The following is a 24,622-nucleotide window of genomic DNA, read 5'->3' as shown; positions in this document are numbered from 1 at the left end:
AAAGTCAGGAATTTCATCTATTCATCTCTGCCTTTGTCTTCCAGGTCCTCTGCCTTTTTCTTCTAGCTCCTCTTGGGTACCATTCTGTTATTTTCTTAGTCCATCTGTCATCATGTCTTCGAGCTGTGTGTCCTGCCCAAGACCATTTTAGTTCTTTTAGTTTTGATAAGAATGTCCTTTACTTGAGTTTGCTGTATAATTCCAGTATAATTCGTTCCGTTCTTCGCTGTGTAGTTCTCAGCTTCTCTTCCATTCTTTTGGTGAGTGCCCAAGTTTCACTTCCATAAGGCATGGTGGGGAGTATACATTGGTTCATTATTTTATGTTTCAAACAAACTGGGATATTGCTCTTCAGTATTTGACTATATTTTCTGAATGCTATCCATCCAAAATTTATTCTTCTCTTGACTTCCAGCCATTTATCATTATTACAGCTAATAACTTGTCCCAGATAAGTATATGACTCCACCTTTTCAATTACTGCTCCTTCAATCATCTCCCTTTCTATGGCATACTTGTTCACCATTACTTTTGTTTTAGCCATATTCATCTTTAATCCAAAATCCTTACTAACTGTTCATAACCGATTAAGATTTTCCTCTAATTCTTTGGGATGACCACAATGATATCTGCAAATCGTAAATGGTTTAGGTACTCTCCGTTCACATTGACTCCTTTCTGCGACCAATCTAATCTTCTGAAAGCTTCCTCAAGGGCAGCAGTAAACAGCTTCGGAGATATTGTCTCCTTGTCGAACTCCTTTCTCGATTTTAAATTTGCTACTGTCTTTGTCTAGTCTAATAAAGGAGGTAGCATTCTCATATTTTCTTCAAAATCATAATATGTGGGGTATCTATGCCTTGTCTTTCCAGTGCCTGAAACATTGCCTTATGCTGTATGGAGTCAAATGCATTTTCATAATCCATAAGTGCCAGGCATAATCGTTTTTTATATTCATTTGCTTTCTCCATTAGCTGTGATATTACGTGAAGGGGATCCATAGTTGAGAATCCTGTCCTAAAGCCAGCTTGCTCTTTCGGTTGATTTTCATCAAGTATTCTTTCTAATCTGTTAGTAATGACCCTTGTGAACAACTTGTAGATGTGGGATAACAAGCTAATTGGTCTATAATTTCCAATTTCTGATTTATCTCCTTTCTTATGCAGCAAAACTATGATTGCATTATTCCACTGCATAGGTGTCACACCTTTTCTAATGCACTTTGTGAAGAGCCTTGCCAGTTTTTGTGTTATGTCTCTTCCTCCAAATTTTAACAACTCTACAGTAACTTCATCTTTCCCCGGGGCTTTCTGATTCATTTTCTTCCATGCATGTTCTACCTGATCAGGAAGAATATCGGGTATGTCGTATGTGTTGCTAATTTGCAATCTATCTTCCCCACTGCTGGCGTCATTCCCTCGCTCCTTGTATAATTCTCTATAGTAGTCTTCTGCTATTTGAATTATGCCTTCTCTGCTGTTTATAAGTGTACCATCTCTATTCTTCAGTTTCAGTATCATTTGTCTTTCTCTATTACTGCTCATGGTTGCTAATTTAAATCCTTTGTTTTCCCTTAATGCTTGTTCTACTTTTCTTGTGTTAAATCTTATGTCCTCTGAGTCTCTTTCTAATGGCTTTGCATAAGTTAGTATACTCGATTTTCTCCCTTGTCAGTGTTTATCTTGCTCTTCATTTTTTGCCTTCGGTTCATCATAAGTGTTTCTTGACTAATTTTTTCTTCCTTGGATTTCTTTTTCCCTATAGGTTTCTTGGGCTTTATCACTTTCAGAAACTTGTAATATTCCTCGTCAATATCTTGGTCCTGAGCTGTCTGCAGAAGCTCAAACTTGTTCTTAAGTTCCATACTTAAGTACATACTGCTTTTTCTCCTCTTCTATTATCTCAAAGACCTTTGTATTATTTACTTGAGTCAGTTTTTTCCTTTCCTACATCTATATCAAGTGTACATCTTACCATTCTGTGATCGCTTCCCACATTTACTTTATTCAGGACGGTAACATTATTCACAATATATCTTCTGTTAGTGAGGATGAAGTAGATTTCATTAGTCTTAATCCATTTGGACTCTTCCATGTCCACTTTCTGTTCACCCTTTTCTTGAAAAAGTGTTCATTACTGACAATCCTTGAGATTCTGCAAATTTCACAAGTCTTTCACCTCTTTCATTTCTTTCACCAATTCTAAAATTTCCTATAGTTCCCCTTTCCGCGCTGTTTTGTCTTTTTCCAACCTTAGCATTGAAGTCCCCCATAATAATAGTGTAGTGGGTTTTCTGTTCATCTAGAAGACTATTTCGGTGTACATTTCTTCAACCTCTTCATCATCATGGCTCGATTTTGGTGCATAAATCATTATATCCTTTATCTTGTGCCTCTTAGAAATCTTGAGTATTAGTGACACCCTTAGTGATGTACTTTTGAATTCCAAAATGTTGTTTTTTAAATCTTTATGGACTAGAAACCCATCTCCACCTTCACTCCTTTCACTGTTTCCATTGGTGTACAGCAGATTTCCACTTGATAAACTTATAAGTGATTAATTTCTTCTTGTTTCAGCCAAACCGATGATATTCCAATTCACATTTTCTAATTCCTTTTCCAGCTCTGATATCCTGTCTTCACCGATGAGTCTTGCATTATAACAGGCCAAGTTCAGTTTCCGTGCATGGCAGCCTGGTCGTACCCAGAGATTCTTAACACCCTCTGCTTCCACTCTGATCCTCTCGCTGCCATAAGGGGGGAGGAGTGAAGCTGCTGGGGACTGAGGGCCATTTGTTTTGTCGTGCTGTCATGTGCTGAAGGGTTTGGTCTTTTCCTCTTCACGCTGACCAGGTGTCTTGAAGAGAACCACTCTACACATTTGTTGCCACCTAAGTGACGTAACAGGGCTTACCATCGAGAAGGTGTGCACAAGTGGATTTTAGGGAGGCAGGCCAACCGGACTTCTCCTAAATCTTCTGTAATAGAAAGATATTGGATTCAGTGTTTTAGACTGAGTGTCTGATAACACACAGGATACCTGTTCCCCTTTAAGCCCCTGCTATATCCAATACTGACCAATAATTTAGAAATACTGGCAATTCTCACTGTAATTCATACAGTGAGAATTGCCAGTGACAGAAGTGACAGTCAGTTGTAATTTTTTTAACTTATGTAGAGGTGGATATCGATATTTATTTTGGAATTATATTAAATATGGTAAATTGAAAATTTATTAATTTTAATTTTTATATAATTAATGTTAATTATTTTGGATAATTGTTATATATTATTAATATTGAATTTTGAATCTGAAATTTTTTTTTTTTTTTTTTTTTATTAAATATGGTGATTGATTTATATAAAAATCAGTTCTGGGGGAAGTGAATTTGAAGAACAAATTTGGGCTCGGGTCGGGCCTGGCCATGTAAAAATAAAAAATGCAGGCTAATGCAGACCTCTAATGGGTACTAACACCCATGGGGCTTAGAGGGAAACAGGCATTCTGTGTGTTATCAGACACAGTTTAAAAAACTGATGGATCCAATATCTTTCTATTTTAGAAGATTTAGGAGAATTCCGGTTTGCCTGCCTCCCTAAAATCCATTCTTTCTCGATTAGAGAAGGTGTGCATATTTATAGCAGGTTCTGTGACATGTTGCATGCATAGGACTTGTTTCCCCATCTGTGTGTGTGTGTGTGTGTGTTCGTTCGTTCGTTCGTTCGTTCGTTCGTTCGTTCTCTCTCTCTAGGACAACCACATAAGGTTAGAAGAGTTCACAGGGTAGAGAGAATATAAGAACAACATATTTAGTAATCACATATACTCTAATGCATCAACTATCCTCGTACTTGACCATTTGCAAAGGTGTGTGTGTGCACGCGCGTTTAGTAAGCCCATATAACTAGCCGTCCCCCCCGACTTTACAAGATACTGCATGTCCCAATAGATGCAATGCAAGAATCAGTTGTCTCTGCTTAGGACTTTCATTAAATTATTAGTCTGTTTATTGGCACCAAAACTAGCAGTTTTCTCATGCCTTGATAATATCAGCAGATATTCTTGCATCCCATCTTTTTTTTTTTTTTTTTATGAAAACCCCAAACACAAAAGGTATCAAAACCTATAGTACTTAGTGCCGTGCATGGGTTGAAGGAGAAGTATGGGGAGAGGAGGATGCCGGAAACTCTGCTCTAGAGACTAAACATGGGTTTCACCACTTCAAGCCTCCAATAAGCAAAGTGGTGGTATTTCACCGGTTGATGAAAGTCATCTACCACCTGAAAGTCTATATAAGTGTACCTCATCTCTGTGATGAAATATGCTGAAAAACACTTAAAATTCAGCCGTTACTTGTGGCTTTTTCTCAGCAACATCTGATATGTGTTCAGTAAAGCCTCAGCCCACATATATAACTCTTGCATCCTTTTTGATGTGTAAACATCTTTGGTGGCACCTACTAAACTTCAGATGGTAGTAAAATCAATTTGTCACAATTTTGCGACTTGGAAATGACCTAATTTCCATTTCATAACAAAGAAAAACAGAGTTGGGAGAGGAGGTCGCGCAAAGGATCATGGGAAGTGATATTGGATGTGCTCAGAGCTGGCATAAACCAGCTGGTTGGCAAAAAACGTTTGTTTTGGGGCCTACCACTTAGGTGGCTTTGGGCTAACCATTGCCACCTGTGGCAGAAATGTTTTGGTAACCAGAGAAATGGATATGTTGCAAAATTTAAAGTAAACTAAAGCATTTAAAATAAAGGGTCATGGGAGGTCATCTTGGATGTGCTCAGCTAGCATAAACCAGCTGGTTGCAGAAAAATGTTTGATTTGGGGCATACTACTTAGGTGGCTTTAGGCTAACCATTGCCACCTGTGGCAGAAACCTTTTGGTAACCAGAGAAATGGATATCTTGAGGGCAGTGATCTTGGATGTGCTTTAGCCTTACCATTTGAAGTGCATGTAATGTAGGTGTTACAGTACCTGTCTGTATTACTCAAGCGGTTGTATATTTCCATCAAGAGGTGAATCATAAACGTTTTTCTGCAACCAGCTGGGCTGGTCAAGAATATTTGAATCGGTTCGCAATTGGGAGATAAGACTCCAAATTACATCTGAGTAGAAACTTTTGTCCTCATTGGTCATTAGGTTTTTGCATTGCTTTGCAATTGCGCTGAGTCAGTTGAGCATGATGAGCTTTAGATCCTCATTCATCCTGCTTTTTGGATGATTGTAAAAGTTTCGGAAGAGGTCTTCTCGCAGTCGCATTACAAGGCTATGCGGGTCATTACTGCATGCTTCATCGGGGTCAACGTTGTTGTCTTACATATTTCAATCATTTGGCGAATGTCAAGTCCAATTCATACAATTTATGATCTGGTATGAGCTCTTCATTGTCATCATAGATCTTGACATATTTCATCTCTGTTTCCTCATTGCGAAATGGAATGTGCAGCATTACCATCTCCTGCTTGTACTCATTGGGATCCTGAGCCAAGTCATAGTTTTGATAAAGTATTATGCGTAGATATTGTCATTTCTTGTAGATCTCATAATGCTGCATGTGTAATTCGCGACAAACACGACAGCGTAACATGATACAACATGATAGTATGATTATAATAATACAAATACTTGTATTGTTGCAATCATACTATTCAACAAATGGCTACAATCAAATGGGTAATTAGACTATTGGCCTAACCTCTTCCAAATGTTGATTCAGTGGAGGAAGCAGCGGGCATGAGCATAAATTAAATTTTTCATGATTTCAGTTCTAGCTGTTCGAAATTTAGTAGGTGTTGTCAAAGATGTTTACACAAAACATCTTTCATGTGTACCCTGTACACATGCGGGGGTGTTTTTTTTTTTTTTTTTGGCCCTACAAGATGGTTAATTAATTCTTTTTGTATTAATCCATATGTTCTAAACATTAGATGCATACAAAGATAAGCAAACTACATAACTGCAGCATTTGAAGTTATTCCTATGTTAAAAAATTATGGCAATTAGTTAAACAAAACTTCAAATTATCACAAAAAGCCTCGAGTCTATGAGCTCTTAACATGGTTGAAGTTTCTGTCATAGATAGTCTCATTCCCCGATTGTATGATTGGAGGTGCCACCACTTCCAGGTTAATGTTAAGTTTTTTTTCTTAATACCTGTGCAAATTAAAAATATTAATTTATAGTTATACATTTTTATTTGATAGGTAAGCTTACTTCTGATGAAATGGAGACACTTTCTGATGTGAAGACAAAATTAAGCAAATTGTATGAATCATTACATGTTGATCAACATCAGATAGAAGTAGAGTTGAAACTTATTGGACAGTTAGAAAAATTAAAGGCAGAACTTCAGCCTCTTGAGAAGGTAAGTGAAAAAAGTTTTAATATAATCAAATTTAATGTGAATGTTATTTCTTTTCTTTTTTTTTTCCTAATCAGCCATCCCATCTGTATTTCATATAGTTTTCCCAGCTGTGCTATTGATTGTGATAAAATTTCATTGTTATCCCTATTGGCATTAGTAGTGCAGTATGATTGCAAGGAAGCAAAAATAAAATAAAACTTAAAAAAACTTATTCACCTATCTATCCATATCCTCTAATAATTTTTCTTATTCTTCCTTATGTTTATTTAAACTACCCACTTCCACAACACTTAGTTTGTGCCAATGATCACTGACTCTCTAGCCGAAAGCAAATTTTCATATATCTGTCATGCAGCCATCCTTTTTTTTTTTTTTCAATTTGTCTCCTGTTGTTTTCCAAGAAAAAGTAAGGATGCCATCGTTTAATTTACTCAATCCATTTAAAGCCTTAAACATTCTCATTGCAAGTGTCTACTTTTGAAGCACTGCAGTTTATATAACTGTAGTCTTTCGTGGTATGAGTACACTTGTATTCTTAACTAATCTTGTTGCTCTTCTCTGTACCCATTCAAATAGATATACATCCTTCTTAAAATGAAGATTTCACACCTGTATATAGTACTGAAGATGCAGCTTAACGGTGCCTTATACAATAAGATCACCTCATTGTCCGTGCTGGAAAAATTCCTATATGTGACTGACAGAACCAAATGAATTGTCCCAGCAGCCTGGTTGCACTGTTCCAAGAACTTCATGTCAGACTGTACAATTACCCCTAGGTCTCATCTGTTCTCTGACACTTTGGATGTGGTACCACCCTGCCTTTCTTTGTATCATTTGCAAACTTGGACATTAAGGTTGATTCTGCCTTCATCAATATTGTTAATAATTATTCAAAAACCAGCACTCCAAGGGACTCCACTAATAACATTAATGCCCATTTATGACAACCCCCTGTCTTCTGCTACTCAACCATCCCTTTATCCATAGCAGTAACTTTTCCCCAATTCCATGCTGATCCAATTTGTAGAGCAGTCTTTCATGAGGAACAGTGTCAAAAGCTTTATTGAAATCTTAATATACGATGCAAGAATTATTTTTTGCATTTCATTTCCTTTGTTATTGCATAATAGTAGCTAATCAGATTGGTTAGACAAGCTCACCCTTTAACCTATAAGTAATCAGGGTGAATCACTTTGACCCAAGGAGGAATTCAGCATCGTTGTGCTCTTCAGCTGCTTGGTCCTCACAGCTGAAACTCTCAATATTATTTTTTAACAAAAATGTTTCCTTTGGTTTCTTTGTTTAATTTTCCACAGATCTGTTAATTATCACAAAAGCAGGAAAAATGTTGGATCAAGTATGAATTGCTACTAAGTGATTTTAGTTTATTCTCAATATAAGCAAATGGTTGCTGCCTTTGCCAAGGCTCTCTTTGGAAAGAGCTTTCTCATTTATTTGGTTTTTGAAGCATTTGTGGTTTCTGTGCAAAATATATAAATTGCCTACTGCTACCACATGGTAACCATAGCTCGCTTGCTCAGCTAAGATGTCTGCATGGTCTCATGTGTTTGGATTGGAAAAGAAGTAAACTTCAATAGTTTCTTTGCATGCAAGAAACTATTGAAGTTGTTGTTTGTTATTTGGTTTTTAGGAGCATTAGCAACTAAGGCCATATTGCTCTGGGGATATGCGGTGGTCATTCCCTGACCTTTCCGCATCCTCCGTATTTGGTGGGCACGGGCTCGAACCCCAGTCTAATCAAGAAGCATGTGCTACGCACTGCTGCTCCTGCCTACCTGGCTACGGAGGTGCCAACTATTGAAGTGTACCATCTCCTCTATTGTTACACAGCATGTAAATGAAAAGTGGCCACTATTCATAATTGATTGTTTGAAAATTATATTGTTATAGAATCATTCTTTTATGTCTTTGACTTAATAAAATTTTAAGGAAATTTATCTATTGGCAGACACATCATAAACTTCCAAAAACTGACATCAATCTACCTTGCATGCAAAAAGAAGGGGGGGGGTACATGTTATTCATAACACATTGGTTTATGAAATTAATACATTGAAATTAAGTTTTGAAATTTGTATAGTTAAAAATTTTAAAAGAAAAATATTAAAATCTTGAAAGGAAAAAAAAAAACAATATTGAATAAATGTGGTTTATTTATTTTATTAGCTACAGTAATTATTATGAAATTTTGATTTTGAAAACTAGGTAGTATTACTAACTGGTGGGTGGGTGGGTGTGGATCTGAAATTTTCATAAATACCAGTGTTGCTATTGAGTTTTCTTTTGCTTCTACTTTCTGGGTCTTTTAGACCCAGGTCAAGTTCTGTTATATAACTAGATAGGTTTATCAGCAGCTCCAAGTGCCTTATTTATTTTTAGCTTCAATTTCTTTTCCACATTCTTCTCAACTATCACAAAATCACTTAGCTGCTAATTATAATGTGGTATATCTGTGGTACTCCCATCAATAAAATTTTATTCACAAGTGAATTTAGATGCAAAATATCTAATTTGTCAGCAACCTGAACAGAATCATTAATAGTTGAGTTTCATATCTGGTGTGCAAATGTGGTTCATCCCTTTCCTTCTAGTGTTAACATAATCAACGAATTCTTTACATTCTTAGCCAAGGCCTTATCACAATCTATCTTAATTTAGTGACTTGACTGCAGCCTGCTTTGTACGTCTAGTTTCTCTGTCCCCTGAAAATTTATAATCATCCCATGCATTTTTCTTTTCTACTGCTAGGCTCATCAGTTCATGTGACATCCATTTAGATTTAAGCCTTGTCGATATCTTAGTTGGTATAAAAAATTTAGTAGCTTCTACGATTACTTCCCTGGATGCTTTTCAGTGGGACCAACTGAATGTTGATGTTACCAACTGCAGATTCCTTGAATTTGCAGTTGGTGACATTATTCATTGGTCCCACAGAAAAAAAAAAATTTTAAAACTATCCAAGTCCGTCGTAATCATTAAAAGCAAACTTCCTCCATTTACCTTTGACAGTAGTTATATCTTTAATTGAATTCTACAAATGATAATCAGATCTAGAGTATTATTTCTCTTGTTGCCTCTCTGACTTGCTGCTGTAGAAATCAGTCATCCAATAAATCCAGAAAATTCTTGCTACTGTGTGAGTAATCAACCCACAGATTACAGTCAGTATCTGTAAAGTTAAAATCCCTTTTGTAAGATTTTCTGGCCCACTCTATTCGTGTTTGTAGTTGTACATTATACTAATCCCAATCAAATGGCCTGTAACATACATGTTTTTGTTTTTCCCAGTGCTTATGTTACACCAAACTGGCTCAACATTGCGCTGGCCACCCATATCAATTGGATGCACCGCCTTAGATTCTGTATACTTATAAACCAAGTGCATAACCCCCCCCCCCCATTATTTCTGTATACATTGTACTCATCATATTCAAATTCTTCATTCCTTACATGGTGTGGTAATAAAGATCATGGACTGGTGCTGTTGCAGTTATGTTCAATGAGTTTGAAAATAAATGGAAGTGGTATGTTGTAGTTCCAACAGATGGTGTACAGAGCTTGTCCAGGTCCAGTAGGCTGACTGGTTGCAAGTAACAACCAGTTTTTTTTAGTAGCATTAACATTCCATGTTATGATTTTGCAATGGATCAACAAATGAATATCAGATTTTTCTTTAAACTTTGAAAATCTGCCACAGAAACAGTTGGAAATGTTAAAACTGTTTATGGTGATGAAACTTTAGGTCATACCAGTGTGTTTGAATGGTATAAGTGATTCAAAGATGGATGTGAGGATGTTTGCAATGACCCAAGAAGTGGGCATCCCTCAACCTCTCGAAATGAGGACAAAGTTGCAAAAGGTTTGGGAAATTGTGGCAAGAGATCATTGTCCCCAGAATAGCAGTTTTCCAATCCACCTAACACTGCCTCAGTCGCATCAGCAAATATCCTTGCATCTCCTTTTATTTCAGTGTGTCCTATACCTGTAAAAACAATTGCTTTTGTTAACAAGCACAGACCATGTTGGGAAGAGTTTTTTTTTGTTCCGTGAGCCTTACATAATCTCTCCATGACTGAATTGATTGACAAGACTCTTCATGCTCTCCTTCCTGTCATGCGTGGGCAGAATTGTAGACGCTTTTAAATTTAATCCTAACCTTTGACTCTTTTTCTCAAGGGTGCCCTATACATGTTAAGTAAATCATCAGATCTATTCTTAATATCAGTACCAATGGTATATAATAATATCACCTTTTGTGCCCTTAAAAGATGACAGCTGCTATTCAACATTAACTTTTGCTCCTGGTAGGCATATATGGTTCTATTCCATGTATTCTTTTTACACAATGTTTCCCCTTTACTCTACCAGTAGAGTCACTAACAATAGCTGCTGAATGATGTCATTGTGTTGTGTGATGTATAAGTGCAAGCTAATGTTGAGTTGGGTACTTGAGTGCTTTATGGACTCCCTCATTTTAATCCTTTCAAAGGCATCAACCACATTCATCCCCCATCAGAATGCTGAATTTGTGCTTAATCTCCTCATACTCTTTGCATCAAACACAAAGAAATCTCCTTCAGCCATATCATATCCATCTACAGATGAATTGGCAAACAAGTGGCAAGTAGAACACTGCAAGTCCTGATTTGTAAGAGAACTGCTATCAATAGCTGTCCCCCCCCCCCCCCCGAGCCAAAGCATTCTTGCTACTTTGCACTTTTTGCTTTGACAAAATGGGTTACTCTTGTACTCAATTTAGATTTTTATGGTTTAATGCAGCAAAATGCAAGGGAATCTTAAAAATAGCACGAAGGAAATCTGGGAACATGACTGTCAAAGCCTATAGTGTCCTATCGATGATTCATCAAACAGTGGCCTGTGGAGATAGGGAGATTATAATCCCATAGTGTAAGACTGCACTTGGAATACTGTGGCCAAGTATGGATATCTCATCTGAAAAAGGCATTGAACTCTTTGAAGGTGGCAGCCTGCATGATGGGATCTATAAAAAGGGCGACCATATGAGGAAAGATGACTTCGATTATGTGGGACAGAGCTTGCCAACTAGGCACCTTAAAAGATGGAGAAATTCAGAGGTCACTGGATAGTTATCTACATGGGGTGAGAAGCACATAATTAGTCTATTTTCTTATCTACTTTTTATATTTTTTCTTTTTTTTTTATCTTTATATTTTTATTGTTATTTTTGATTTATTTATTTGTTTTGAGGTGCAGCAAAAAAGCCTGTGGCTTGACTTCCGTGCACTATATGGCTAATACTATAACTGACAAATTTTTTGTCCCACATCGTTATTTCATAGCAGGCCTGACTCATCATTTTCCTTGGTTTGAGTGTGCTTTCATTTACAAAAATTATAATTCACCTGCTTAGCTCATCTGCCACTTCAGTTTTGTAAGGGATCCACCTGATTTACTCTTGTTTTCTTTTACATTGACATTTTTACATTTTACATTTTCTGTCCTAATTAGATAAAAAAAAAAAAACAAACTAAAAGTTTGATGGACTTGCTTTTCATATTCTGAGCATGTATCATCAAGTCTCTCATGCAAGTTTGCAAACTTGCTTTGTTACTTATATGCTTATAATTGTCATATGAATCTGTGTCTTGTGATACCAATAACTGTCGGCCCATGCTTTTTTATTCTGTTCACTTAAAGCTGGCACCTCTCTCTCATCTATTTTAGCATTTTTTTTTTTTTTTTTTTTTTTGTCTCAGCAGCCATAAAACTCTCAAAAATAACAGCTCACAGAGGCTCTTATTGTGGTAGAGTAATACCTCTCTTAATTAAAAAAGAAAAAAAAAAAAAAAAAAAAACCATTTCATCAGCTCAAAATGACAACTAGCCAGTAATTTCTAAGGCCAATACAGACTTCCATTGTCACAGTTATTGGGAAGCAAAGCACCATATGGTATCTCTAGTCCCCCCCCACTCTCAGTGAATTTTAGGGCGGGACATGCACCACACGAGACAGCTTTGTTTCTCAGATTCTGCAGTTCTGAATATTAACAGACTCTTGCAAATGAAAATGGATGTTATTCCACCTTCATTTTTGTGAAGAACATCAAAGTAAATGTTAGTCTTGCCTGTGTATCACCTGCCTGGAGCAGTTACACAAGGCAGATTTTGTATAGTGGTACAGTAAAGCTTTTATATCACTTATTGTACTGTGGTGTATGATATAAGGTTGGCAACTGCGCATTCAATGGTGCCATTATGTGGGCTGTTCCTTGACTTGATAGCTCTTCCACTGTAGTAGGAATTTCTTCAACTTGTGGTTGCAATATTGGTGCCCATTCCCTTTTCGGTTCACATAACATGTCTATTTTCATTTCAATCATTAGAGATTTGTGCCTTTTTTTTTTTAATACAGTGGATTCCGGTTATTTGGGTTACTGGTTAATCGGGGCAGCCGTTTATTTGGGGCAAATCTTAAAAAACAGAAACCAGTCAAGAAAATAGTCAGGGTTTACTTTGCTTAATTAGAACCGTATGCCGTTTAATTGGGACAGGAAACCGCAGCACTGGAGATTACCCTATGATTGTCTCTGACCGTACCACGTGGTTCAGTCGAAATTCTGGAGGTCACAACCATAAAACAAAAACAATTAGCAGTCACCTGTTTATTGGGCTTTTGTGTTAGTGAAATCTATCATAAACTGATAGTAAACTCGATCTTATTGAATTTGCGATAATACGGACAGCTGGAATTCTGTGGGTTATTATGATAAAATGTGTTTACACTTCTATGGAATCTTCAATCATAAAAAATAATTTTCAGAATCTTCTCTTCATTCCTATTTTTAAAGCTTCCTAATTTGTTACTCCGTTCTCACTTGCGCGTATCGTGTTACTTACAATTTGTGTGTGCCGTATTCTTTGTTATCGATTGCTTTAATCTTTACTGTTTTAAATTTTAACCCCCACCCACAAATGACAGTGAACAGCAATGTCAACTAGTTTAGTTAGCATGTACATATTACAGTACGTATTAATTCTTCAGATTATCACGTATATCCTTCCGAATTTCACATATCATTTAATTTTTAAATTGGTAAGGTAATAAAGGGTAAATTTGTACTTAATATATCTTTACTTTTATAGCCTGTGGATAATATTCCTCCTATTTTCGCTAATTAGAATCGCTGTTTAATTGAATTAAAATTCAATTCACAAACGTGATCACAATGACTGGCGCTTATTATACGTCGTATAGTGAACGGTACTTTACAATGGTGACTCCATCGTAACATGATTTGATTGTACAGTGAACCAATTGTAAAGGGGGAGCATTGTATTTTTAACTATTTATGTGAAACTTCGGAAAAGTTAAGTGATTAATCGGGCCAAAATGCACTAGTCCCGATGTGTCCCAAATAACCGGAATCGACTGTGTTTATTAATTATATCAGTGGTCAAGTTTAATGTCAAATTTTGCCGATGATACAAAGGTTGGCAGGATTTAATAACAATAATAACAGTATGCTGCTGCAACAGGATCTGGAAAAGTTGGGCATTTGGGCTGAGAAGTGGAAACTGAAGTTTAACATTGACAAGTGCAAAGTACTGCATATGGGTAGTAGTAACCCGAGAGAAATGTACTAACTGGGTGGTGTTCCACTTAGGGTAGTGGAGAGTGAAAGAGACCCGGGGTAATTGTGCAGTCAGATATGATTGTATAAGGCAATGGTCGGGCCACTCCTTGTACTGCATACAGGTCTGGAAGCCTCATTTTAGGAAGGATGTAGAGTGGCTAGAAAGAGTACAGAGAAAGGCAGCAAGCCTTGTGAGAGGAACAAAGGGGGTGCTCTTACGAAGAAAGGCTTAAGTTCTGTAAATTATAAATTTTGCAGAACTTAACAGATGCCTAGCTTCTGAAAACTCGGCATCTGCGAAGCAATCTGATTGAGGTGTATAAGGCTTTGAATGGATTGAGCAGGCTCGTTGCTGGTGGGATTTTTCCTCTTGCTCAGATTATAAACCTGAGGGGCATAGATTCAAACTGAGGAAAGATAGTTGTAGAATAGATATGCAGAAATTTGCCTTTAGCCAGCAGGTAATTCAAGGCAGAACTAGACAAACATTTGGAACAAATGGATCAGTGAAATGGGAAGGTTTTTTTTTTTTTTTCTTTTTTCCTTTTTTTTTTGTTTGGCTGATGCTGTATAAGATTGCTTTTTTTGCATTGTATGCTTCTACTACTCTGTCATTACAGCATATATTCCAATATATATCCAAGACTACTTCCTGTGGAACTACAATATTCTGCACTGGAAGGTCCTTTCCCAAGGCAGAACTAAGGAGAGGCTTACTGGGTAAAGAATTAAATGAATCTCTTTCAGATCCCCAGTTAGTTTCCCCCCCCCCTGGTGTTTTAACTCATTCTCTTAGAGACTGTCTTGCCTAACAGTATATACACAAAACTATGTACTGTTAGGGAAAACCTAACTTAATGAAGTCATCCTCACTGAATCTCTCACAAAGGAATAGGTTTTGAGTAAGTTAGAGAAAGTTCTGCATGTATGCAACAGAGTACAAGGAAAAAAGGCTGTAATTCATAGGTGAATCATCACCAACAATTTCCCTCATCAGTAGTGATATCTGACATGCCATGCTTAACTTTTCAATTGATACCATAATTACTTTTATATAAAGATTAAAGTAACAAAAATATTGAAAATTGAGCACTGAGTTACTTTTAAAAGTCATCATCAGCCATTTTCAATTCACTGCAGGAAGAAGGCCTCTCCAGCAACTTTCCAGTTCCTTCTGTTTTGTGCAGTGCCCATCCATTTACTACCCACAAACTCATGAATTTCATCTGTACATTTCTGCTGTTGTCTTCCAGGTTTTCTGCTAGCTCCTCTTGGGTACCATTCTGTTATTTTCTTAGTTCATCTGTCATGTATTCGAGCTATGTGTCCTGCCCAAGACCATTTTAGTTCTTTAGTTTTGATAAGAATGTCCTTTACTGAGTTTTCTGCCTAATCAATGTGTTTCTCTTCTTATCTAACAGTCTGATTTCCCAATATAATTCATTCAATTCTTCGCTGTGTAGTTCTCAGCTTCTTTTCCATTCTTTTGGTGAGTGCCCAAGTTTCACTTCCATAAGTCATGGTGGGGAGTATACATTGGTTCATTATTTTATGTTTCAGACAAACTTTGATATTGCTCTTCAGTATGTGACTATTTCTATTATTAATTTTATTAATTCTCATGACTTCCAGCCATTTATCATTATTACAGCTAATAACTTGTCCCAGATAAATATGACTCCACCTTTTCAATTACTGCTCCTTCAATCATTATCTCCCTTTCTATGGCATACTTGTTCACCATTACTTTTGTTTTAGCCATATTCATCTTTAATCCAAAATCCTTACTAACTCTGCATAACTGATTAAGATTTTCCTCTAATTCTTTGAGATTGTGGCTTATGACCACAATGTCATCTGCAAATCGTAAATGGTTTAGGTACTCTCCATTTACATTGACTCCTTTCTGCGACCAGTCTAATCTTCTGAAAGCTTCCTCAATGGCAACAGTAAACAGCTTCGGAGATATTGTCTCCTAGTCGAACTCCTTTCCCGATTTTAAATTTGCTACTGTATTTGTCTAGTCTAATAAAGGAGGTAGAATTCTCATATTTTCTTCAAAATCATGATATATGAGGTATCTATGCCTTGTCTTTCCAGTGCCCGAAACATTGCCTTATGCTGTATAGAGTCAAATGCCTTTTTATAATCCACAAATGCCAGGCATAATCGTGTTTTATATTCATTTGCTTTCTCCATTAGCTGTGATATTATGTGAAGGTGATCCATAGTTGAGAATCCTGTCCTAAAGCCAGCTTGCTCTTTCGGTTGATTCTCATCAAGTATTCTTTCTAATCTGTTAGTATGACCCTTGCGAACAACTTGTAGGTGTGGGATAACAAGCTATTTGGTCTATAATTTCCAATTTCTGATTTATCTCCTTTATTATGCAGCAAAACTATGATTGCATTATTCCACTGCTTGGGCATCACACCTTTTCTAATGCACTTTGTGAAGAACCTTGCCAGTTTTTGTGTTATGCCTCTTCCTCCCAGTTTTAACAACTCTGCAGTAACTTCATCTTCCCCTGGGTTTTTCTGATTCTTCAATGCATGTTCTACCTGATCAGGAAGAATATTGGGTATGTCGTATGTGTTGCTAATTTGCGGGTTCGATTCCCGCCTCGGGCTTGGATCAAAGTACTGCAAAAACCTTGGGAGGTGCAATATGGCCACAGAAGCCGATGCGCCAACAACTACCAAATCAATCAATCAAGCTAATTTGCAATCCATCTTCCCCACTGCTGGCGTCATTCCCTCGCTCCTTGTATAATTCTCTATAGTAGTCTTCTGCTATTTGAATTATGCCTTCTCTGCTGTTTATAAGTGTACCATCTCTATTCTTCAGTTTCAGAAACATTTGTTTTTCTGTATTACTACTCATGGCTGCTGATTTAAGTCCTTTGTTTTCCCTTAATGCTTGTTCTACTTTTCTTGTGTTAAATCTTATGTCCTCTCTGAGTCTCTTTCTAATGGGTTTGCATACAGTATACTCAGTTTTCTCCTTGTCAGTGTTTATCTTGCTCTTCATTTGTCACCTTCGATTCATCATAAGTGTTTCTTGGCTAATTTTTTCTTCCTTGGATTTCTTTTTCCCTATAGGTTTCTTGGGTTTTATCACTTTCAGAAAGTTGTAATATTCCTCGTCGATAAACCTTTATACCTGTCCCGTGTAAAATTTAAGCTAAAATTGCAAAAAAATTACAATATACTGAGTAAAACTACAATTTAGATCTATTAAATTCTCTGAAAGTTTTTTACTACATTTTTTAACATTATTTAAAATTTATATAAATTTTAAATAATGTTAAATTCATTTTGCATTTCTGCAAAATAAAACCAATAATATATTGGTTTTATTTTGCAGAAATGATACATCACAGCCTGTTTTGAAACCCTGGAACCAAATCCAGTTCTAATTAAAAGTTGTGTGTTAAATTTTAAAATGAAGTTTTGTTATCAAAATAGTCATTACAAAAGATAAAATTGGCATTATCCCAAGACAGTACCTAGACATATTAAATTTTAAAAAATAATATGCACACGTTTCATTTGGCACCTTTATAAACTTCTCATTAAATTTTAACAAGTTCATGAGAATGTTCCACATGATGTGGCAAGTTGCATTTGAACTGTCTGAGCCTACATGATATGACTAGCTCCTTCAGCCAATACACATTCATATAACCTCTTTGATGGCTGGAGAAATTTCAAAGGTTCATATTTGGCCTTCTGCTTGGTGATCTTTGGTAGTAGTTAATTGCATAATATTGAGCATATTAAGAATGTACTTGGACACTTTTTATGCTACAGCCTTTCAGCATAGCCATTTTAATTACATGCTTGAGTGTTGATGTTTTTAATATACAGTAGGATCTCATTAATCCAGCATCCTTGTGACCTAGCAAATGCAGCATTTTGAAAATTCCAGTTTTTGAAGCTTGTGCACGTAGCCCAAGTATTCAGAAGTAATTGGTTATTTTTATTAGAAAGTAGAATAGCTCTGATTCATTATCCAGTAGTTCTGATCCATAATCTCTACCGAATGATAGTTGCCAGCATTAAGCCAAAATGTTAATCTACTGCCTGATGGCGCAATGGATAGTGTACTTGCCATAAGAAATGAAGGCCACAGGTTCAAATGTTGCCTCCATTATGGGTGCTGCAATTGTTAGGTATTTTTTAATATGCAGTATAAATAAGGTAATATAATTTCAGCAATCGAATCACTTAAAAACTAAATACGTATGCTGTATTATTAAATACTATACTGTGAAATAGTATTGAATGCCTTACAAAATGATTTTATAAATTGCAATTACATAGTAGCTATAATATGTAGTCTTGGAAATACATAAGATAACAAAAATTGCTGTTTGGAAATTATTAATGGAACATAATGCATAAATCTTGCACCTGCATTTAATCTTGTTAAAGTTTGGCTAGCTTGTTCCCTTTCATATCTTCCTGTGTACAGTCAACTACACTTGGATGAACCAGATTTTTGAATGCTGGATCATTGAGGTTCTTCTGTATATCATTACAACAACAAACAAAAAATTCCATAAAGGTTTCATTATGGAAATAAGTTACAGAATGGATTCAGCTTATATCTGAACATAAGTTACTCTTGAGGATAAATGAATAAATAATGTGTAGGAACTTCTGAGCATATCTTTGAAACAGGAAGGTGGTCAGTTCAACACTTATGCCTAAAAATTTATATGGAAGCAAACTTTCAGTAAGTTATTTAAATTGACTATGTTATATCCTTGATATTTATCTGAGGTAGTTGGCATTATATTCAGTATCCTTTATTAATTGCTTTTATGAGCTAAATTATAATAATAATTATAATTTAGCTGATAATAGTGAATTATAATAATTTTAATTAACTAGGCTGTATTAGTAATTTAGATAATATAAAGTGCTATCCCCCCATCAGATTAATGGCAAAATTTCTGCTGCAATTTACATGGTCTTAAAAATTATTTGGTTATCAATTCATTATTGTAATATCTAGTAAAATGTTTAATTTAAATAAAGTTCATTAAAAGCTTGTCACCTGTCGTGAAGTTAAAGTAGTGCAATGTAAAATAATTATATATATTTATTTTATAGCTCGTTACTTGTCTACTCTTAAGTATATAATTGAAAGGTATGTATTGCCTTGTTGCATTTATATTTGTGATTTATGTGTTTATTATGTCTAGGTACTTGTCTGAATGTGGTCTTCTAATTGTCTACTTGGAAATCTGTGTATTGATGTTATATAAGTGTAACTTGTATTGTTCTCAGCTTGTTCTGTGTCCATATTTCTTGTGATGGCTAAGATGTAAATCTGTAAGAATTGTTTTGTGACCTTCATTTTAATAACCTAAGTTGTCTTAGAAATGGAGAAAATGAAAGAACAAGTTTCAAAAAAAAAACCAAGTGATTTTTACAAAATACTGATTATTTGACTTTATCTAGACCTGAGGTAGCTGAATAGTAAAGTGCAAGGGTGCAATAATGCATGTGAATTTGTATGGAAACATGCTTGCATTACTGGTTCCATCTCGTGTTACTTGACTCACTGGTGACTGTAATTATTGTCAAAAAGAATTAGTTATAAACTCCTCTGACCTAGTGGTTGTGCTGGAGTAGAGTATAAAGAAGAGTAGAGAGAGAGAGAGAGAGAGAGAGAGAGAGAGAGAGAGAGAGAGAGAGAGAGAGAGAGAGAGAATGAGAATGAATTAAATTAAATTTTGGTTTAGTAAATTTTGAGATCTTGGTGAGGACCAACAGCTCACACTGTGTACACCTTATCTTATGGACATCTCAAATAGGTGACTTCAGAAACTGAAATAAGATTGTACCCTCCAATTATATGAGGCTATGTAACTTCTGAATTGTAAGCAGCATTTTCACATAAAGCAAAAATTAGAGAAATTTTATTAATATCAACTAAATGAAATAATCAAATTATGGTTGTATGTCTGTAAACTTTCACATAGGAAATTTTGATAAAAATAAATGTCTTATTCCAAACAAAGTTGAAAAAATTTTATCTACTTATTGCTACCTTTTTTGGTTTACAATTATTGCACAAGCATGTCATAAATTTTCACACATTATACACCCACATTTGCTCAGAGTTTTCTTTTGTGTGATTAAAGCTGAAGAAATGCTTTTATTTGATAAGTCAATAAAAGTCACAAAACAAATAACATAAATAATCTTGCTGTAAACTCCTAGTGTGATTGGCATATTTATAAAGGGTATAGCACATGACATTAAGGTTCAAGATTCTACATTGCTATACAGTGCCTTCCACATTTAATTTTAATAATTTCAACAAAAATGACAGTATTAAAAATAGCAGTCATTAACACTGATTGCAAGAGGTTCGTACCCAAAGGTTCTATAACAATAAGTTACATAATATCTCAGTTCTTCCTTTGAATGCTAGTTAACCTACTAAAGCAAAAATTCCTTTAATGAATTTACCAAATGGTAAAGAAACAGTATACAAGCTAAAATTGAAGAGGTAAAGGTTACAGGTATTTATATTTACACATTTTTTCCATTGTTTATGTATGGTACACCCAGATTGTGAAATTGAATGATCCATGATATGGGCAAATTTTTATCCATTCCATGAATTTTTCTCTCTCTCTCTCTCTCTCTCTCTCTCTCTCTCTCTCTCTCTCTCTCTCTCTCTCTCTCTCTCTCTCTCTCTCTCTTCCCCCCCCCTCTCCTTGCCCATTTCATGAACTGGGCAAAATTTTGATTGTCTTGTCTTTGTGAACTAGCCATTTAATATCAAATAATAATAATAATATGAATAAACATGTCTTAGAACAGGGGATGGCAACCGGCAGCTCTTTGAGCATGTAACTGTGGCTCTTTAACTTTTAGTCACGCAACGCACAATTTGAAATGGAGTTTGAGGACTTAAAAATCAAGAATGTACAAGACTAAAATGCCTTAAAACTGAAATTGAGGATTTGGAAAGGCAAATGACTAGCCTTGCAATATTACACAAATGGGCGTCGATAGACCAGTTGAAAAAGCAAGACCAAATTATGTTTGATGTGTGGAGTAGCTTACCAGACAAGTATATAAATTTGAAAATATTTGTATTTGGACTTCTCAGTTCGGCGTATTTCTGCAGGCAAATATTTTCTAACGTGGACTATATTAAAAATAAATCAAGAAACTGTCTGAACAATGCCAGTCTCTCAGAATGTTTAAAGATAAAAATTATGGTATTCTTGCCTGATGGTGAGAGACTCGCTCAAGTTCAACAGCAAAAGTCACATTAATTCGTACTTAATTGGATGGGGTTTTTTTTTTTTTTTTTTTTTTTCAGTATTAAAAAATATTTCAAAACTTATGTTTTTAATAAAACACCTTCCCAGTCCCTATTCCATTTCTTAGACTCCTTCACCCTCCTCTCAGCTTGAGCTGAGGTGCGGCTCTTTGGATTCTCTTTTTTTTTTTTTAATTAGGTCAAAAATGGCTCTTCACTCAAAAAAGGTTGCCAACCCTTATCTTAGAGTATACAAATTGTTTATTGCCTGAAATGCCACAAAGTTCTTTAGTTATAAAATATTTAAAAAAATAAAACAACTCTAAAAATGAAATGGCCTTAACTATTCCCTGAGAAAAAACTCTTAAGGACACTGACATATTAACAATATTATGATTATAGTATCATATCACAGGTTATAGTAAACCTGTGATATGATACAGATTATATCACAGGTTATAGTAAAGTTGTTTAATTATAAAATGTTAAATAAAATAAAATTTCAAATTGTATGTTATTTGAGTTAATCTTTAGTATAAGTATCCATTTAGGTTAGTGTGCAAATCTGGTAAAAATAAAAAAAAGGAGGAGTCATGATTAGTTTGTACAATTATCTGGGAGGGATTTAAGTGGAGGAAAAGAAAAACGCGATTTGAAATGGAAGTCTAGTAAAAAAAAAAAAAAGTTAGGTTGGTTTATATGACTATTTGAGAGGGATTCAAGTGGGGATGGGTTTATATGACTATTGAGAGGGATTCACACAAAAAGAAACGGCAAAAAAAAAAAAAAAACAGTAATCGTGGATTTTTTTTTTAAATTTTTATTTTATTTTGTTTGAATCTCTGAATCCCTCGCAAATAGTGTATAAACTAACTTAACCTCTCTCACCCCCCCCCCCCCCTAGACATTGTTCAGGTTATTATTAATCCCAACCTGCTATAAGTCTAAGGGAATTCTTTCAGCAATTTGCAAGTACATGAATTGGACAGAATATAAACCAGCCAGTTTGTGAAATAGGGGAGTTTTTGCCTGGTTCATGAAATGGGCAAGAGGAGAGACCATTTTGTGGAATGGACAAAAAGTTGCCCATTTAATGAACTGGTCAGTTTCACAATCTAGGTGTAACATATACAGTAGAACAAAGTCCAAATTTAAAAATCCATAATATTTTGAATATTTCTCTGAAAATAGTCGATATGAGGACAGAGGGCGAAATAGAATGTCCAGACAAGAAAAAAAGCATCAGAAGTTTGAATTTTATGCATTGAGTTCCAGTAATTTCCAAACACCAGTTTCTTTCTGATTTATGTATTTTTCAGACTGTTTGTCATTGATATTATGTATTTGCAATGTATAAAATCATTCATCCTACAACACATTCAGTATTGGGACTTAATAATGTAGTAGTAGTATGCATTCAGTTTTGAAGGCAATTCAATTGCAATTCGATTCATATTTAAAAAATATATATTGAACGATTGCAACACCCATATCAGAGGATAGCATTCAAACCTGCGACCTTTACTTTAGGCAGGTACATTACCTATTACACCAATCCGGTGATACAGTTTAACATTTTGTCTTAATGCTGGTGGTTATTGTTCTGTGAAGATTATAATGATCAGAGCTACTGTGTTATCTTTTAAAAATAACAAATTACCCCTGAATACTTCAGCTATATGTATAACATTCAAAAATATGGAACATGCTATATCTCTGAGGAAGCTGGATTTGAGGTCCTATAATTACAAAAAAAAAAGACTTCTCTGAAGTCTTTTATTGAAAGTTTCTTGATTGCACTTGTCGTAGATGTTATAATCCATCACCTGAAATTTTTCATCCCTTTTAATTCTTTAGTGTGAAAAAATTAAATTTTATGATGCAGCCCTCAGAATTTTTTCCTTTTGATTACATCTCTCAAGCACTTAATGATTGTTTAAGTGCACAGTCTTAGTAACTGTATTACCTAATAATTATAGAATTACTTTACAGGTACACTTTGATTCAGAGAATTCATGTTTTGCTTTATGACTTGTAAAGACAATGCCCTATTTCATCTCCTGTGACTATTTATTTCAGAAATCATGGATCGAGTTCTTTTAAAAGTTCATCTCTCATGTCCATCTGATCTCCTGTTAAAAACTTGGATACAAATAAGTCCGCATAATCATTTCATGGAAGTCTGTTCCACCAACCAACTACCCGCTGGCTACCCCTCGACGTGGGCACCTGTACGTGGTGAGGGGACCTCCCAGTGACGCTGCTGGACTTCCAGACTAGCATCACTGGGATCCAATGCCCACAGCCCAGGTTCCAGGCTTACATCAATGGAATCCGGCGTGTTTGCCGTGCGCTGCGACCCGTGGAAATTCGGAAAGGGGGATCCTGCTGGTTGAGGGGGCCCAGCTTCATACACCACTTTGGCCCCTGCTTCGACAAGACGGGTGGTCCTGGAAGGCCCGGCTAGGGTCAATCGGCTAGTAGGCTCGCCTGCAAGGGTCAACAGTGTCAATGCCACGCCCCTCTACCCTCATGGTCTGAGGGACAGGATTCAGGCTGGCGGCGGTGCGGGTATAGTGTCTGGGTAGCCCTGGCTTTCCACTCCCGAGCGCATTTATTGCATGCCGGGTAGTGGGCGTCCCTTTGTGCTCCGTGGTGGGTGGGGAGCCCGGGCACTGAACAATTTAAAAAACTATATGAATCCTGCTTACTTCTTCAGGGGCCCCAACCCGGTCCCTATCTGAAAATTTAGACAGAGAGGCAGATAGCATTATTGCTAAAAAGAGGCAGCGAACCGAATTACCATCAGGGCCTGTCCAAAGGTTCTTAATCATGCATTCTACCAATGAAACACCGATTGGTAAAATGTCGCCCTTTTTTATTCAAAAAGGGTTAGATGGGTTAGCAGGTTCACCCAAATCAGTTAAGAGGCTTTGTTCTGGAGACCTTTTAATTGAAACTAAAAATGACAGGCAATCTGAACATCTACTCCGAACAACATCAATCGGAGGAATACCTATAACAGGTGACACCACCCAGAACACTCAATTCATCGAGAGGTGTCATTTCGGAGTGGGACCTTCTCGACGTAACAGAGGAGGAAATTTGCTCCGAACTAAAACCACAGGGAGTTATTGCCGTCAAGAGAATTACTGCACGAAGGGATGGAAAACTTGTTAAAACCAGGAGCGTTATCCTGACTTTTAACTCTCCTAAACCTCCTGATGAGATTAAAGCTGGATACATTAATTGTTCAGGCATCCATATGTTCCGAACCCTTTACGGTGTTTTAAATGCCAGAAGTATGGACACT

The 24,622-nt window shown here is 36.0% G+C and overlaps 1 protein-coding gene across 1 annotated transcript in view; it reads left to right on the top strand.

Annotated features, from left to right (window-relative positions):
• Positions 1 to 24,622, top strand: part of LOC150081624 (calcium uniporter protein, mitochondrial-like) — a 150,776-nt gene that overhangs the window by 67,128 nt on the left and 59,026 nt on the right. Inside the window, 1 exon segment of the mRNA XM_090379488.1 lies at positions 6,216 to 6,376. Coding sequence (XP_090235614.1) covers positions 6,216 to 6,376 — 161 coding nt within the window.

This window comes from Mastigoproctus giganteus, chromosome 8, assembly GCF_048544385.1.
Source record: "Mastigoproctus giganteus isolate SK-2022 chromosome 8, ASM4854438v1, whole genome shotgun sequence".
Classification (NCBI taxonomy): domain Eukaryota; kingdom Metazoa; phylum Arthropoda; class Arachnida; order Uropygi; family Thelyphonidae; genus Mastigoproctus; species Mastigoproctus giganteus.
Note: the sequence above shows the minus strand (reverse complement) of the source record. Positions and strands in the feature narration are given on the sequence as shown.